Genomic DNA, 16693 nt, shown 5'->3' with positions numbered 1-16693 from the left:
CCCATCGGCCCGGGGACAGGGGACACCACCCACCCGTATCCCCCCATCGGCCCGGGGACAGGGGACACCACCCACCCGTATCCCCCCATCGGCCCGGGGACAGGAGACACCACCCACCCGTATCCCCCCATCAGCCCGGGGACAGGGGGACACCACCCCCACCCGTATCCCCCCATCGGCCCGGGGACAGGGGGACACCACCCCCACCCGTATCCCATCGGCCTGGGGACAGGGGACACCACCCACCCGTATCCCCCCATCGGCCTGGGGACAGAATCCCCCACCCCCACCCGTATCCCCCCATCGGCCCAGGGACAGGGATCACAGAGGTGGGGGGGGTGAGGAAAAGAGTCATAATGCCTCCCGGCTCCAGAAGGCTCAGGGTGAGGAGAGGAGGCGAGGGGAGGGTAGATGATGGCAGAGGGGTGCAGGGGCCGGAAGGGCTCACGGATATGGGGATTACGTAGGGGCTAGAATGGGGACTTAGAGAGCGGAGAGGGGTTTCACAGAGACAGGAGTGATGCAGGGAGCAGAGGGGTCACAGAGACGGGGAGGAGCCAGGGGTCCAGAGGGATCACACAGAAAACCTACAGCACAATACAGACTCTTCAGCCCACAATGCTGTGCCAAACATTTACTTACTTTGGAAACTACCAAGGGTTACCCATTGCCCTCTATTCTCCAAGCTCCATGTACCTATCCAGGAGTCCCTTAAAAGTCCCCAACGTATCCGCCTCCACCACCATTGCCAGCAGCCCATTCCACTCACTCACCACTCTCTGCGTAAAAAACTTACCCCTGACATCTCCTCTGTACCTACTTCCAAGCACCTTAAACTGTGCCCTCTCGTGCTGGGGAGTAGGTACAGAGGAGATGTCAGGGGTAGGTTTTTGACTCAGAGAGTGGTGAATGCGTGGAATGGGCTGCCGGCAATGGTGGGGGAGGCGGATACAATAGGGTAAGAGACATTTGGATAGGTGCATGGAGCTTAGTAAAATAGAGGGCTATGAGTAGGCCTAGTAATTTCTAAGGTAGGGACATGTTTGACACAACTCTGTGGGCCAAAGGGCCTGTATTGTGCTGTAGGTTTCCTATGTTTCTATTTCAGCCCTGGGAAAAAGCCTCTGATCAATGCCTGTCATCATCTTAATCACCTCTATCAGGTCACCTCTCATCCTCCATCACTCCAAGGAGAAAAGGCCGAGTTCACTCAACCTGTTTTCATAAGGCATGCTCCCCAATCCAGGCAACACCCTTGTAAATCTCCTCTGCACCCTTTCTATGGTTTACACATCCTTCCTGTAGTGAGGCGACCAGAACTGAGCACAGTACTCCAAGTGGGGTCTGACCAGGGTCCTATATAGCTGCAACATTACCTCTCGGCTCCTAAATTCAATCCCACTGTTGATAAAGGCCAATACACCATATGCCTTCTTAACCACAGAGTCAAACTGCACAGCAGCTTTCAGTGTCCTATGGACTCGGACCCCAAGATCCTTCTGATTCTCCACACTGCCAAGAGTCTTACCATTAATACTATATTCTGCCATCATATCTGACCTACCAAAATGAACCACCTCACACTTATCTGGGTTGAACTCCATCTGCCACTTCTCAGCCCAGTTTTGCATCCTATCAATGTCCTGTTGTAACCTCTGACAGCCCCTCCACACTATCCACAATACCTCCAACCTTTGTGTCATCAGCAAATTTACTAACCCATCCCTCCACCCCAGAACAGATCCCTGAGGCACACCACTGGTCACTGACCTCCATGCAGAATATGACCCGTCTACAACCACTCTTTGCCTTCTGTGAGCAAGCCAGTTCTGCATCTACAAAGCAATGTCCTCTTGGATCCCATGCCTCCTTACTTTCTCAATAAGCCTTGCATAGGGTACCTTGTCAAATGCCTTGTTGAAATCCATATACACTACATCTACCGCTCTACCTTCATTAACACACATAAAAGTTGCTGGCAAACGCAGCAGGCCAGGCAGCATCTCTAGGAAGAGGTACAGTCGACGTTTCAGGTCGAGACCCTTTCTCAGGACTAACTGAAGGAAGAGTTAGTAAGCCATTTGAAAGTATAGGAACGATTGGATAAAGCAGTGGCTGATTAGCAGATAGCAGAGTAGGCATAAAGAGAGCTTTCTGTGGTTGGCTGCCAGAGGTGTTAACATAGAAAACGTAGAAAATAGGTGCAGGAGTAGGCCATTCGGCCCTTCGAACCTGCACCGCCATTCAGTATGATCATGGCTGATCATCCAACTCAGAACCCTGTACCTGCCTTTTCTTCATACTCCTGATCCCTTTAGCCACAAGGGCCATATCTAACTTCCTCTTAAATATAGCCAATGAACTGGCCTCAACTGTTTCCTGTGGCAGAGAATTCCACAGATTCACCACTCTCTGTGTGAAGAAGTTTTTCCTCATCTCGGTCCTAAAAGGCTTCCCCTTTATCCTCAAACTGTGACCCCTCATTCTGGACCTCCCCAACATCGGGAACAATCTTCCTGCATCTAGCCTGTCCAATCCCTTTAGGATTTTATACGTTTCAATCAGATCCCCCCTCAATCTTCTAAATTCCAACGAGTATAAGCCTAGTTCATCCAGTCTTTCATCATATGAAAGTCCTGCCATCCCAGGAATCGATCTGGTGAACAACAGGAATTCTGCAGATGCTGGAAATTCAAGCAACACACATCAAAGTTGCTGGTGAACGCAGCAGGCCAGGCAGCATCTCTAGGAAGAGGTACAGTCGACGTTTCAGGTCGAGACCCTTTCTCAGGACTAACTGAAGGAAGAGTTAGTAAGCCATTTGAAAGTGGGAGGGGGAGGGGGAGATCCAAAATGATAGGAGAAGACAGGAGGGGGTGGGATGGAGCCAAGAGCTGGACAGTTGATTGGCAAAAGGGATATGAGAGGATCATGGGACAGGAGGCCCAGGGAGAAAGAAAGGGGGAGGAGGGAAACCCAGAGGATGGGCAAGGGGTATATTCAGAGGGACAGAGGGAGAAAAAGGAGAGTGAGAGAAAGAATGTGTGTGTAAAAATAAATAACGGATGGGGTACGAGGGGGAGCTGGGGCATTAACTAAAGTTAGAGAAGTCAATATTCATGCCATCAGATTGGAGGCTACCCAGACGGAATATAAGGTGTTGTTCCTCCAATCTGAGTGTGGCTTCATCTTTACAGTACAGGAGGCCGTGGATGGACATGTCAGAATGGGAATGGGATGTGGAATTAAAATGTGTGGCCACTGGGAGATCCTGCTTTCTCTGGCGGACAGAGCGTAGGTGTTCAGCGAAATGGTCTCCCAGTCTGCGTTGGGTCTCGCCAATATATAGAAGGCCACATCGGGAGCACCGGACGCAGTATATCACCCCAGCCGACTCACAGGTGAAGTGTCGCCTCACCTGGAAGGACTGTCTGGGGCCCTGAATGGTGGTAAGGGAGGAAGTGTAAGGGCATGTGTAGCACTTGTTCCGCTTACACGGATAAGTGCCAGGAGGGAGATCAGTGGGGAGGGAAGGGGGGGGACGATTGGACAAGGGAGTCGCGTAGGGAGCGATCCCTGCGGAAAGCGGGGGGGAGGGGGGAGGGAAAGATGTGTTTAGTGGTGGGATCCCGTTGGCGGTGGCGGAAGTTACAGAGAATTATATGTTGGACCTGGAGGATAGTGGGGTGGTAGGTGAGGACAAGGGGAACCCTATTCCTAGTGGGGTGGCGGGAGGATGGAGTGAGAGCAGATGTGCGTGAAATGGGGGAGATGCGTTTGAGGGCAGAGTTGATAGTGGAGGAAGCGAAGCCCCTTTCTTTAAAAAAGGAGGATATCTCCGTCGTCCTGGAATGAAAAGCCTCATCCTGAGAGCAGATGCGGCGGAGACTGAGGAATTGCGAGAAGGGGATGGCATTTTTGCAAGATACAAGGTGAGAAGAGGAATAGTCCAGATAGCTGTGAGAGTCAGTAGGTTTATAGTAGACATCAGTGGATAAGCTGTCTCCAGAGACAGAGACAGAAAGATCTAGAAAGGGGAGGGAGGTGTCGGAAATGGACCAGGTAAACTTGAGGGCAGGGTGAAAGGTGGAGGCAAAGTTAATGAAGTCAACGAGTTCTGCATGCGTGCAGGAAGCAGCGCCAATGCAGTCGTCGATGTAGTGAAGGAAAAGTGGGGGACAGATACCAGAATAGGCACGGAACATAGATTGTTCCACAAAGCCAACAAAAAGGCAGGCATAGCTGGGACCCATATGGGTGCCCATGGCTACAGCTTTAGCTTGGAGGAAGTGGGAGGAGCCAAAGGAGAAATTATTAAGAGTAAGGACTAATTCCGCTAGACGGAGCAGAGTGGTGGTAGAGGAGAACTGGTGAGGTCTTCTTTTTCTCTCTCTCCTTTTTCTACCTCTGTCCCTCTGACTATACCCCTTGCCCATCCTCTGGGTTTTTTCCCCCCTCCCTCTTTCTTTCTCCCTGAGCCTCCTGTCCCATGATCCTCTCATATCCCCTTTGCCAATCACCTGTCCAGCTCTTGGCTCCATCCCTCCCCCTCCCGTCTTCTCCTATCATTTTGGATCTCCCCCTCCCCCTCCCACTTTCAAATCTCTTACTAACTCTTCCTTCAGTCAGTCCTGACGAAGGGTCTCGGCCTGAAACGTCGACTGTACCTCTTCCTCGAGATGCTGCCTGGCCTGTTGCGTTCACCAGCAACTTTGATGTGTGTTGCTTGAAATTCCAGCATCTGCAGATTTCCTTGTGTTTGCCCATCATCAACATGTTCAGTCACATCCTCAAAAAATTTGTCACAGAGACGGGGAGGTGCCTTGGGGCCATGGCGGGGGGTGTCACAGAGACGGGGAGGTGCCTAGGGGCCAAGGTGGGGTGTCACAGAGACGGGGAGGTGCCTAGGGGCCAGAGAAGGGTCACAGAGACGGGGAGGTGCCTAGGGGCCAAGGTGGGGTGTCACAGAGACGGGGAGGTGCCTAGGGGCCAAGGTGGGGTGTCACAGAGACGGGGAGGTGCCTAGGGGCCAAGGTGGGGTGTCACAGAGACGGGGAGGTGCCTAGGGGCCAAGGTGGGGTGTCACAGAGACGGGGAGGTGCCTAGGGGCCAAGGTGGGGTGTCACAGAGACGGGGAGGTGCCTAGGGGCCAGAGAAGGGTCACAGAGACAGGGAGGTGCCTAGGGGCCAAGGTGGAGTGTCACAGAGACAGGGAGGTGCCTAGGGGCCAAGGTGGGGTGTCACAGAGACAGGGAGGTGCCTAGGGGCCAAGGTGGGGTGTCACAGAGACAGGGAGGTGCCTAGGGGCCAAGGTGGGGTGTCACAGAGACGGGGAGGTGCCTAGGGGCCAGAGAAGGGTCACAGAGACGGGGAGGTGCCTAGGGGCCAAGGTGGGGTGTCACAGAGACGGGGAGGTGCCTAGGGGCCAAGGTGGGGTGTCACAGAGACGGGGAGGTGCCTAGGGGCCAAGGTGGGGTGTCACAGAGACGGGGAGGTGCCTAGGGGCCAGAGAAGGGTCACAGAGACAGGGAGGTGCCTAGGGGCCAAGGTGGAGTGTCACAGAGACAGGGAGGTGCCTAGGGGCCAAGGTGGGGTGTCACAGAGACGGGGAGGTGCCTAGGGGCCAGAGAAGGGTCACAGAGACGGGGAGGTGCCTAGGGGCCAAGGTGGGGTGTCACAGAGACGGGGAGGTGCCTAGGGGCCAAGGTGGGGTGTCACAGAGACGGGGAGATGCCTAGGGGCCAAGGTGGGGTGTCACAGAGACGGGGAGGTGCCTAGGGGCCAAGGTGGGGTGTCACAGAGACGGGGAGGTGCCTAGGGGCCAGAGAAGGGTCACAGAGACAGGGAGGTGCCTAGGGGCCAAGGTGGAGTGTCACAGAGACAGGGAGGTGCCTAGGGGCCAAGGTGGGGTGTCACAGAGACAGGGAGGTGCCTAGGGGCCAAGGTGGGGTGTCACAGAGACGGGGAGGTGCCTAGGGGCCAAGGTGGGGTGTCACAGAGACGGGGAGGTGCCTAGGGGCCAGAGAAGGGTCACAGAGAAGGGGAGGTGCCTAGGGGCCAAGGTGGGGTGTCACAGAGACGGGGAGGTGCCTAGGGGCCAAGGTGGGGTGTCACAGAGACGGGGAGGTGCCTAGGGGCCAAGGTGGGGTGTCACAGAGACGGGGAGGTGCCTAGGGGCCAAGGTGGGGTGTCACAGAGACGGGGAGGTGCCTAGGGGCCAAGGTGGGGTGTCACAGAGACGGGGAGGTGCCTAGGGGCCAGAGAAGGGTCACAGAGACGGGGAGGTGCCTAGGGGCCAGAGAAGGGTCACAGAGACAGGGAGGTGCCTAGGGGCCAAGGTGGAGTGTCACAGAGACAGGGAGGTGCCTAGGGGCCAAGGTGGGGTGTCACAGAGACAGGGAGGTGCCTAGGGGCCAAGGTGGGGTGTCACAGAGACGGGGAGGTGCCTAGGGGCCAAGGTGGGGTGTCACAGAGACGGGGAGGTGCCTAGGGGCCAGAGAAGGGTCACAGAGACGGGGAGGTGCCTAGGGGCCAGAGAAGGGTCACAGAGACGGGGAGGTGCCTAGGGGCCAGAGAAGGGTCACAGAGACGGGGAGGTGCCTAGGGGCCAGAGAAGGGTCACAGAGACGGGGAGGTGCCTAGGGGCCAAGGTGGGGTGTCACAGAGACGGGGAGGTGCCTAGGGGCCAGAGAAGGGTCACAGAGACAGAGGGTCTTAAGGCCATTATATAGACAAGGAGGGTTTTACAAGGATAGGGAGGTGTGGGTGTGTGAGGGTGTCATGCCAAGAGTGGTTTGAACAAGTGTGTCGGATGGAGAGGGGTTGTCGGTCAACCATCTCCCTAGTTCATCCTGTGTGGCAGAGCCGTGGAGACCCACGACAATACTCACCAGACCCCGTGCCCACTCGTACACCACCTCCACCAGGCCGAATTTGAACTGGTCAACAAAATCCTCCACCGACTCTCTGAGGCCACACTCACGCTGCAACACAGCAATCCGCTCCGCCACGCCCCGGATCCGCTCCACGCCCTGCGCGGGCAGCAAATGGTCATTCCAGCCCACCGTCCCACTGCCTGACCGTCAGTCCCACCTGTTAACAGAACTACCTGAGCTGGACATGGCTGTGCTTAGTCAGGCAGAGAGCAGACGAGGGGACGACTTCTGTTCTTTCCTATCTGCACTTGCCTGGGTCCATCCCCACCATCTCTCTGCCGGGAACACCTTCCCTCACTGCACTGGGGTCCATCAGCCTCGGTCCCTTCTCCCCTCTTTCCCACCGCCACTGGAATTTGTCTTCCTCTTCGCACACAGCTCTGCCTGGTTCCGTTACTGCTCTGTCAGGGTCTGTCATCCTTTTACCCCCCGTCCGCCACAGTCCACCCTTTTCCCCCTCTACCGGTGTACGTACCTTCCCTTCCCCTATCTGCCAGTGTCCAACCCTCCCTTCCCCCACCTCTGCCAGCGTCCGACCCCTCCCTTCCCCCCTTCCCCCACCTCTCCCAGTGTCCGACCCCTCCCTCTCCCCCTTTCTCCCACCTCTGCCAGCGTCCGACCCCTCCCTTCCCCCCTTCCCCCACCTCTCCCAGTGTCCGACCCCTCCCTCTCCCCCTTTCTCCCACCTCTGCAGGGGTCCGATCCCTCCCTTCCCCCCTTTCCTCACCTCTGCCTGGGTCCGACCCCTCCCCTCCCCCCTTCTCCCACCTCTGCCAGTGTCCAATCCCTCCCTTCCCCCCTTCCCCCACCTCTGCCAGTGTCCGACCCCTCCCTTCCCCCCTTCCCCCACCTCTGCCAGTGTCCGACCCCTCCCTTCCCCCCTTTCTCCCACTGCTGCCGGGGTCCGATCCCTCCCTTCCCCCCTTTCTCCCACCTCTGCCAGTATCCGACCTCTCCCTACCCCCTTTCCCCACCTCTGCCAGTATCCGACCCCTCCCTTCCCCCATTCCCCACCTCTGCCAGTGTCCGACCCCTCCCTTCCCCCCCATTCCCCACCTCTGCCAGTATCCGACCTCTCCCTTCCCCCTTTCCCCACCTCTGCCAGTATCCGACCCCTCCCTTCCCCCATTCCCCACCTCTGCCAGTGTCCGACCCCTCCCTTCCCCCCCATTCCCCACCTCTGCCAGTATCCGACCTCTCCCTTCCCCCTTTCCCCACCTCTGCCAGTATCCGACCTCTCCCTTCCCCCTTTCCCCACCTCTGCCGGGGTCACCCCCTCTCACCCTTTGCAAGGTCTCGCTGAGTTCAGGTTCCACTTGTGTTTTCTGCTGGAAGACAAGGCAGGAGAGCAGTGAGACGATCTCCTCAGGCTGCAGCTCCGTCAGCACATTCTCCAGGACCATCTCCGTGACGATCAGCTCGTGGTTACTGATTTCACAGGCCACTCGGCCCTTCAACTGCACTGCACAACTACTGTCAATGTACCTGAGCCTCTTCAGCACCTGAGCAGGAGGGGTTGGGGAAGAGGTGGTGGGGTTGGGGCAGTGAGGAGGGGGGAGGGAACCGGGGGGGAGGGGAAGGGCGCAAGGGTGCAGGACACGAGGGTTAGCTTTGTTTTCAACCCCACCCACTACCTCACCCAAAAATGCCTCACTCCCCACGCTCAAACACACCTCTGGTGCCCTCCGACTCCACATCAGGGCTTCTCCTCCCCTCCAACACAGCTCACCACCCCCCAAAAATGTTCCAGTGAAAAACACACACACACACACACACACACACACACACACACACACACGTACTTTCCCCGCACTTGTACTCCCATCACCCTGCCCTGCCCACCCCGGGTACTACACCTACCCTCCGCCCTGCCCACCCCTGGCACTACACCCACCCTCTGCTCCCCTGGTACTACACCCACCCTCCGCCCTGCCCACCCCCGGCACTACACCCACCTTCCGCCCTGCCCACCCCCGGCACTACACCCACCCTCGGCCCTGCCCACCCCCGGCACTACACCCACCCTCCGCCCTGCCCAACCCCGGCACTACACCCACCCTCCGCCCTGCCCACCCCCGGCACTACACCCACCCTCTGCTCCCCCGGTACTACACCCACCCTCCGCCCTGCCCACCCCCGGCACTACACCCACTCTCTGCCCCCCCGTACTACCCCCACCCTCCGCCCTGCCCACCCCCGGCACTACACCCACCCTCCGCCCTGCCCACCCCCGGCACTACACCCACTCTCCGCCCTGCCCACCCCCGGCACTACACCCACCCTCTGCTCCCCCGGTACTACACCCACCCTCCGCCCTGCCCACCCCCGGTACTACACCCACCCTCCGCCCTGCCCACCCCCGGTACTACACCCACCCTCTGCCCTGCCCACCCCCGGCACTACACCCACCATCTGCTCCCCCGGCACTACACCCACCCTCTGCCCTGCCCACCCCCGGCACTACACCCACCCTCTGCTCCCCCGGCACTACACCCACCCTCTGCCCTGCTCACCCCCGGCACTACACCCACCCTCCGTCCTGCTCACCCCCGGCACTACACCCACCCTCTGCTCCCCCGACACTACACCCACCCTCTGCCCTGCTCACCCCCGGCACTACACCCACCCTCTGCCCTGCTCACCCCCGGCACTGCACCCACCCTCCACCCTGCCCACCCCCGGCACTACACCCACCCTCTGCTCCCCCGGTACTACACCTACCCTCCGCCCTGCCCACCCCCGGTACTACACCCACCCTCTGCTCCCCCGGTACTACACCCACCCTCCGCCCTGCCCACCCCCGGCACTACACCCACCCTCCACCCTGCCCACCCCCGGCACTACACCCACTCTCTGCCCCCCCGTACTACACCCACCCTCCGCCCTGCCCACCCCCGGCACTACACCCACCCTCCGCCCTGCACACCCCCGGCACTAAACCCACCCTCTGCTCCCCCGGTACTACACCCACCCTCCGCCCTGCCCACCCCCGGTACTACACCCACCCTCCGCCCTGCCCACCCCCGGTACTACACCCACCCTCTGCCCTGCCCACCCCCGGCACTACACCCACCATCTGCTCCCCCGGCACTACACCCACCCTCTGCCCTGCCCACCCCCGGCACTACACCCACCCTCTGCTCCCCCGGCACTACACCCACCCTCTGCCCTGCTCACCCCCGGCACTACACCCACCCTCCGCCCTGCTCACCCCCGGCACTACACCCACCCTCTGCTCCCCCGGCACTACACCCACCCTCTGCCCTGCTCACCCCCGGCACTACACCCACCCTCTGCCCTGCTCACCCCCGGCACTGCACCCACCCTCTGCCCTGCCCACCCCCGGCACTACACCCAGCCTCTGCTCCCCCGGTACCACGCCCACCCTCCGCCCTGCCCACCCCCGGCACTACACCCACCCTCCGCCCTGCCCACCCCCGGCACTACGCCCACCTTCTGCTCCCCCGGCACTACACCCACCCTCTGCCCTGCCCACCCCTGGTACTACACCCACCCTCTGCCCTGCCCACCCCTGGTACTACACCCACCCTCTGCCCTGCCCACCCCCAGTACTACACCCACCCTCTGCTCCCCCGGTACTACACTCACCCTCTGCCCTGCCCACCCCTGGCACTACACCCACCCTCTGCTCCCCTGGTACTACACCCACCCTCTGTTCTGCCCTGCCCCGGCACTACACCCACCCTCTGCCCTGCCCTCCCCCGGCACTACACCCACCCTCCGCCCTGCCCAGCCCCGGCACTACACCCACCCTCCGCCCTGCCCACCCCCAGTACTACACCCACCCTCCGCCCTGCCCACCCCCAGTACCATACCCACCCTCTGCTCCCCCGGCACTACACTCACCCTCTGCCCTGCCCACCCCCGGCACTACACCCACCCTCTGCTCCCCGGTACTACACCACCCTTTGCCCTGCCCTCCCCCCCGTACTACACCCACCCACTGCTCCCCCGGCACTACACCCACCCTCTGCCCTGCCCACCCCCGGCACTACGCCCAGCCTCTGCCCTGCTCCCCCGGCACTACACCCACCCTCTGCCCTGCTCCCCCAGTACTACACCCACCCTCTGCCCTGCCCACCCCCGGCACTACACCCACCCTCTGCCCTGCCCACCCCCGGCACTACGCCCAGCCTCTGCCCTGCTCCTCCGGTACTACACCCACCCTCTGCCCTGCTCCCCCAGTACTACACCCACCCTCTGCCCTGCTCCCCCAGTACTACACCCACCCTCTGCCCTGCTCCCCCGTTACTACACCCACCCTCCGCCCTGCCCATCCCCAGCACTACACCCACCTCCACGCGCTGCTGGTACTCAGGCAGTAAGACCAGGCTCTGGTCGGACAAAAGGAACCGCAGTCGCTCCAGCTCCTCCTTCATCACCATCCGCTGTTGCATCCGTACGTACTGCGGCAGAGGGAGGGGAGGGCCGGAAATGAAAAGGAGGGGAGCAGGGCCGGGGGACAGAGGGAGAGAGACAGACGAAGATGGGGAAACGGAAGGGGACAGAGATAGAAACGGAGACAGAAAGAGTGGGAGAGAGATGGAGTGACAGAGAGAAGACAGGAAGGGGAGAGAGAAACAGAGACAGGGGGAGAGAAAGGCAGATGGGAGAGGCAGGGAGGCAGAAACGGGGGCAGAGTGGCAAAAGGAGAGAGAGAAGAAAGAGTCAAAGAGATGGGAAAACAGTGGAAAATAGAGAGCCAGACAAACAGACAGGAAGGAGAAGAGAGAGAGAAACAGAGACAGGGACAGAACATGGGTGAGACATGGAGTCAGAAGGAGAGAGGGAGAGAAAGTCACTCGGGAGCTCTATCACCCCTCCCATTCTTCCCCTCCCTCCATGGTCACCCCACCACACCCTGAGATCTCCTCTGCCCCCACCTTGCCCTGCCCCTGGGTTTCTACACCACCCCACACTCCCTGGGATTTGTTTTGTTTTTGGTGATGAGTTACTTTGACAGTAGGGTCACGGGGGGGTGGGATGCACAGCAAGGAGGGGTGGGAGTTCTACTGATGAGGGATAGGTAGGAGGGGTCAGCTAGAGAAGCAAAGAGCATGGACAGGAGGGTGACAGAGTGATCGGGGGGAGGATCGGAAAGAGCTGTAGAAAGTTGTAAACACAGCCAACTCCATAACGGGGACTAGCCTCCCCAGATCCAGGACATCTTCAAATGGCGATGCCCCAGGAAGATGACATCCGTCATGAAGGACCCCCATTACCCAGGACATGCCCTCTTCTCATCAGGGAGGAGGGACTGGCGCCTGAAGGCACACACTCAACATTTCAAGAATAGCTTCTTCCCCTCTGCCATCAGATTTCTGATCGATCTATGCACAATCTCAATATTTTTCCTTTTCCCCCCACACGACTTATTGTAACTGTGTGTTGATTCTCTCTGTGCCTTGTGGTACATCGGGTGGTAACCCTGCCATCCCTTCAGTACGTGTTTTTTATGAGGCCGAGTTGCTATCTTGACGCTCAACCCTGTATGACTGGAAAGCGTGCAAGGGCCGCCTGGATTCGAACCCAAGACCACTCACCCCGAAGTCCAGTGCAGATGCCACTACCCCACCGGCCAGCTATTGTAACGTACAGTGATTTTTATACATTGCACAGTTCTGCAGCCACAAGATAACAAACTGTGCAAGGTATGTCAGTAACATAAATCTACCTCGGTGGTGAACTTGGGGCTGTGGACACAGGTGAAAGTGCCGAGGGAGCCCTCCAGCTGGCGCGCTCTGCTGTAGCCCTCCACCAGGTCCAGGTCCTTTAGCTGCAGGTCGCTGACCGGGTCCAGACTGGCAATACCGCCTGGGCTGCCCTCGGCCAGGCGCAGTAGCTCCTGCGTTGCCGTGGTGACCGACGGTCCAGGCGGATCGTTCCTGTAAGAATACACAGTGTGTGTTAGACTTTGCCCCTCATGAACCGCTACATGAACCGCAAACCCTTCTGCTACCCGTGAGATCAGGGCATGGGGTCTCCAGCATCAGCTCCCCTCCTCCAGCCATCACTAACCCTTGTGACCTTCAACCACATACCAATAGCAAGGTAGTGTTCATCATCTGTTCAGAAAGGTGAAGGCAGAGAGGAAGAAGCTGTTCCTGAATCATTGAGTGTGGGCCTTCAAGGTCCAGCTGCAGAAAAGGAGGACGACGTGGAGGGATTGTCTACGGAGTCTCTTTGGGTGGAAGTTAGGAACAGAAAGGGGTCAATAACTCTACTGGGTGTTTTCATAGACCACCCAATAGTAACAGGGACATCGAGGAGCAGATAGGGAGACAGATTCTAGAAAGGAGTAATAATAACAGGGTTGTTGTGGGAGATTTTAATTTCCCAAATATTGATTGGCATCTCCCTCAAGTGAGGGGTTTAGATGGGATAGAGTTTGTTAGCTGTGTTCAGGAAGGTTTCTTGACACAATATGTAGATAAGCCTACAAGAGGAGAGGCTGTACTTGATCTGGTATTGGGAAATGAACCTGGTCAGGTGTCAGATATCTCAGTGGGAGAGCATTTTGGAGATAGTGATCACAATTCTATCTCCTTTACCATAGCATTGGAGAGGGATAGGAACAGACAAGTTAGAAAAATGTTTAATTGGAGTACGGGCAAATATGAGGTTACCAGGCAGGAACTTGGAAGCATAAATTGGGAACAGATGTTCTCAGGAAAACGTAAGGAAGAAATGTGGCAAATGTTCAGGGGATATTTGCGTGGAGTTCTGCATAGGTACATTCCGATGAGACAGGGAAAGGATAGTAGGGTTCAGGAACCGTGGTGTACAAAGGCTGTTGTAAATCTAGTCAAGGAGAAAAGAAGAGCTTAGGAAAGGTTCAAAAAACTAGGTAATGATAGAGATCTAGAAGATTATAAGTCTAGCAAGAAGGAGCTTAAGAAAGAAATTAGGAGAGTCAGAAGGGGCCATGAGAAGGCATTGGTGGACAGGATTAAGGAAAACCCCAAGGCATTCTGCAAATATGTGAAGAACAAGAGGATAACATGTGAGAAAATAGGACCAATCAAGTGAGACAGTGGAAAAGTGTGTATGGAATCGGAAGAGATAGCAGAGGTACTTAATGAATACTTTGCTTCAGTATTCACTACAGAAAAGGATCTTGGCGATTGTAGGGATGACTTGCAGCGGACTGAAAAGCTTGAGCATGTAGATATTAAGAAAGAGGATGTGCTGGAGCTTTTGGAAAGCATCAAGTTGAATAAGTCTCCAGGACCAGACGAGATGTACCCAAGGCTACTGTGGGAGGCGAGGGAGGAGATTGCTGAGCCTCTGGCGATGATCTTTGCATCCTCATTGGGATGGGAGAGGTTCCGGAGGATTGAAGGGTTGTGGATGTCGTTCCATTATTTAAGAAAGAGAGCAGAGATAGCCCAGGAAATTATAGACCAGTGAGTTTTACTTCAGTGGTTGGTAAGTTGAAGAAGAAGATCCTGAGAGGCAGGATTTATGAACATTTGGAGAGGCATAATATGATTAGGAATAGCCAACATGGCTTTGTGAAAGGCAGGTCGTGCCTTACAAGCCTGATTGAATTTTTTTGAGGATATGACTAAACACATTGATGGCGGCAGAGCAGTAGATGTAGTGTATATGGATTTCAGCAAGGCATTTGATAAGATACCCCATGCAAGGCTTATTGAGAAAGTAAGGAAGCATGGGACCCGAGGGGACATTGCCTTGTGGGTCCAGAACTGGCTTGCCCACAGAAGGCAAAGAGTGATTGTAGACGGGTCATATTCTGCATGGAGGTCGGTGACCAGTGGTGTGCCTCAGGGATCTGTTCTGGGACCCCTACTCTTTGGGATTTTTATAAATGACTTGGATAAAGAAGTGGAGGGGTAGATTAGTAAATTTGTTGATGACACAAAGGTTGGAGGTGTTGTGGATAGTGTGGAGGGCTGTCAGAGGTTACAGCGGGACATTGATAGGATGCAAAACTGGGCTGAGAAGTGGCAGATGGAGTTTAACCCAGATAAGTGTGAGGTGGTTCATTTTGGTAGGTCAAATATGATGGCAGAATATAGTATTAATGGTAAGACTCTTGGCAGTGTGGAGGATCAGAGGGATCTTGGGGTCCGAGTCCATAGGACACTCAAAGCTGCAGGTTGACTCCGTGGTTAAAAAAGCATACAGTGCATTGGCCTTCGTGGGATTGAGTTCAGGAGCCAAGAGGTAATGTTACAGCTATATAGGACCCTGGTGAGACCCCACTTGGGAGCATTGTCCTCAGTTCTGGTCACCTGACTACAGGAAGGATGTGGAAACCATAGAAAGAGTGCGGAGGAGATTTACAAGGATGTTGGCTGGATTGGGGAGCATATCTTATGAGAATAGGTTGAGTGAACTCGGCCTTTTCTCCTTGGAGTGACGGAGGATGAGAGGTGACCTGATAGAGGTGTATAAGACGATGAGAGGCATTGATCATGTGGATAGCGAGAGGCTTTTCCCCAGGGCTGAAATGACTAACACAAGAGGGCACAGTTTTAAGGTGCTTGGAAGTAGGTACAGAGGAGGCGTCAGGGGTAAGTTTTTTTACTCAGAGAGTGGTGAGTACGTGGAATGGGCTGCTGGTGACAGTGGTGGAGGCAGATACGATAGGGTCTTTTAAAAGACTCTTGGACAGGTACATGAAGCTTAGAAAAATTGAGGGCTGTGGGTAACCCTAGGTAATTTCTAAGGTAAGGACATGTTTGGCACAGCTTTGTGGGCCAAAGGGCCTGTATTGTGCTGCAGGTTTTGTATGTTCCTATGTTCCCCTTCAATACACGTCACCCCAGATTCCCAATGATTCTCTGGATCCTTGCCTTCCTTATTGGGAGACTATCTGGAACAGTGAGATAGTCCACACTATCTGGAACAGTGAGATACTCCACACTATCTGGAACAGTGTGATCGTCCACACTATCTGGAACAGTGTGATTGTCCACACTATCTGGAACAGTGAGATAGTCCACACTATCTGGAACAGTGAGATAGTCCACACTATCTGGAACAGTGAGATAGTCCACACTATCTGGAACAGTGTGATCGTCACACTATCTGGAACAGCGTGATCGTCCACACTATCTGGAACAGTGAGATAGTCCACACTATCTGGAACAGTGTGATAGACCACACTATCTGGAACAGTGAGACAGTCCACACTATCTGGAACAGTGAGACAGTCCACACTATCTGGAACAGTGAGACAGTCCACACTATCTGGAACAGTGAGACAGTCCACTCTATCTGGAACAGTGAGACAGTCCACGCTACCTGGAACAGTGAGATAGTCCACGCTATCTGGAATAGTGAGACAGCCCACACTATCTGGAATAGTGAGACAGCCCACACTATCTGGAACAGTGAGACAGTCCACACTCTCTGGAACAGTGAGACAGTCCACACTCTCTGGAACAGTGAGACAGTCCACACTCTCTGGAACAGTGAGACAGTCCACACTCTCTGGAACAGTGTGATCGTCCACACTCTCTGGAACAGTGAGACAGTCCACACTATCTGGAACAGTGTGACAGTCCACGCTACCTGGAACAGTGAGACAGTCCACGCTATCTGGAATAGTGAGACAGCCCACACTATCTGGAACAGTGAGACAGTCCACACTCTCTGGAACAGTGAGACAGTCCACACTCTCTGGAACAGTGAGACAGTCCACACTCTCTGGAACAGTGTGATCGTCCACACTCTCTGGAACAGTGAGACAGTCCACACTATCTGGA

The 16693-nt window shown here is 56.4% G+C and overlaps 1 protein-coding gene across 2 annotated transcripts in view; it reads right to left on the bottom strand.

Annotated features, from left to right (window-relative positions):
- skic2 (SKI2 subunit of superkiller complex) overlaps positions 1–16693 on the bottom strand; it is a 130309-nt gene that overhangs the window by 1583 nt on the left and 112033 nt on the right. For both annotated transcript variants that reach the window (XM_063047877.1, XM_063047878.1), the window contains 4 exons: positions 12631–12841; positions 11252–11362; positions 8219–8437; positions 6891–7031 (listed from right to left, as the gene is read on the bottom strand). In XM_063047877.1, coding sequence (XP_062903947.1) covers positions 6891–7031; positions 8219–8437; positions 11252–11362; positions 12631–12841 — 682 coding nt within the window. The remainder of the gene's footprint in view (positions 1–6890; positions 7032–8218; positions 8438–11251; positions 11363–12630; positions 12842–16693) is intronic.

Source organism: Mobula hypostoma, chromosome 5, assembly GCF_963921235.1.
Source record: "Mobula hypostoma chromosome 5, sMobHyp1.1, whole genome shotgun sequence".
Taxonomy (NCBI): Eukaryota; Metazoa; Chordata; class Chondrichthyes; order Myliobatiformes; family Myliobatidae; genus Mobula; species Mobula hypostoma.
Note: the sequence above shows the minus strand (reverse complement) of the source record. Positions and strands in the feature narration are given on the sequence as shown.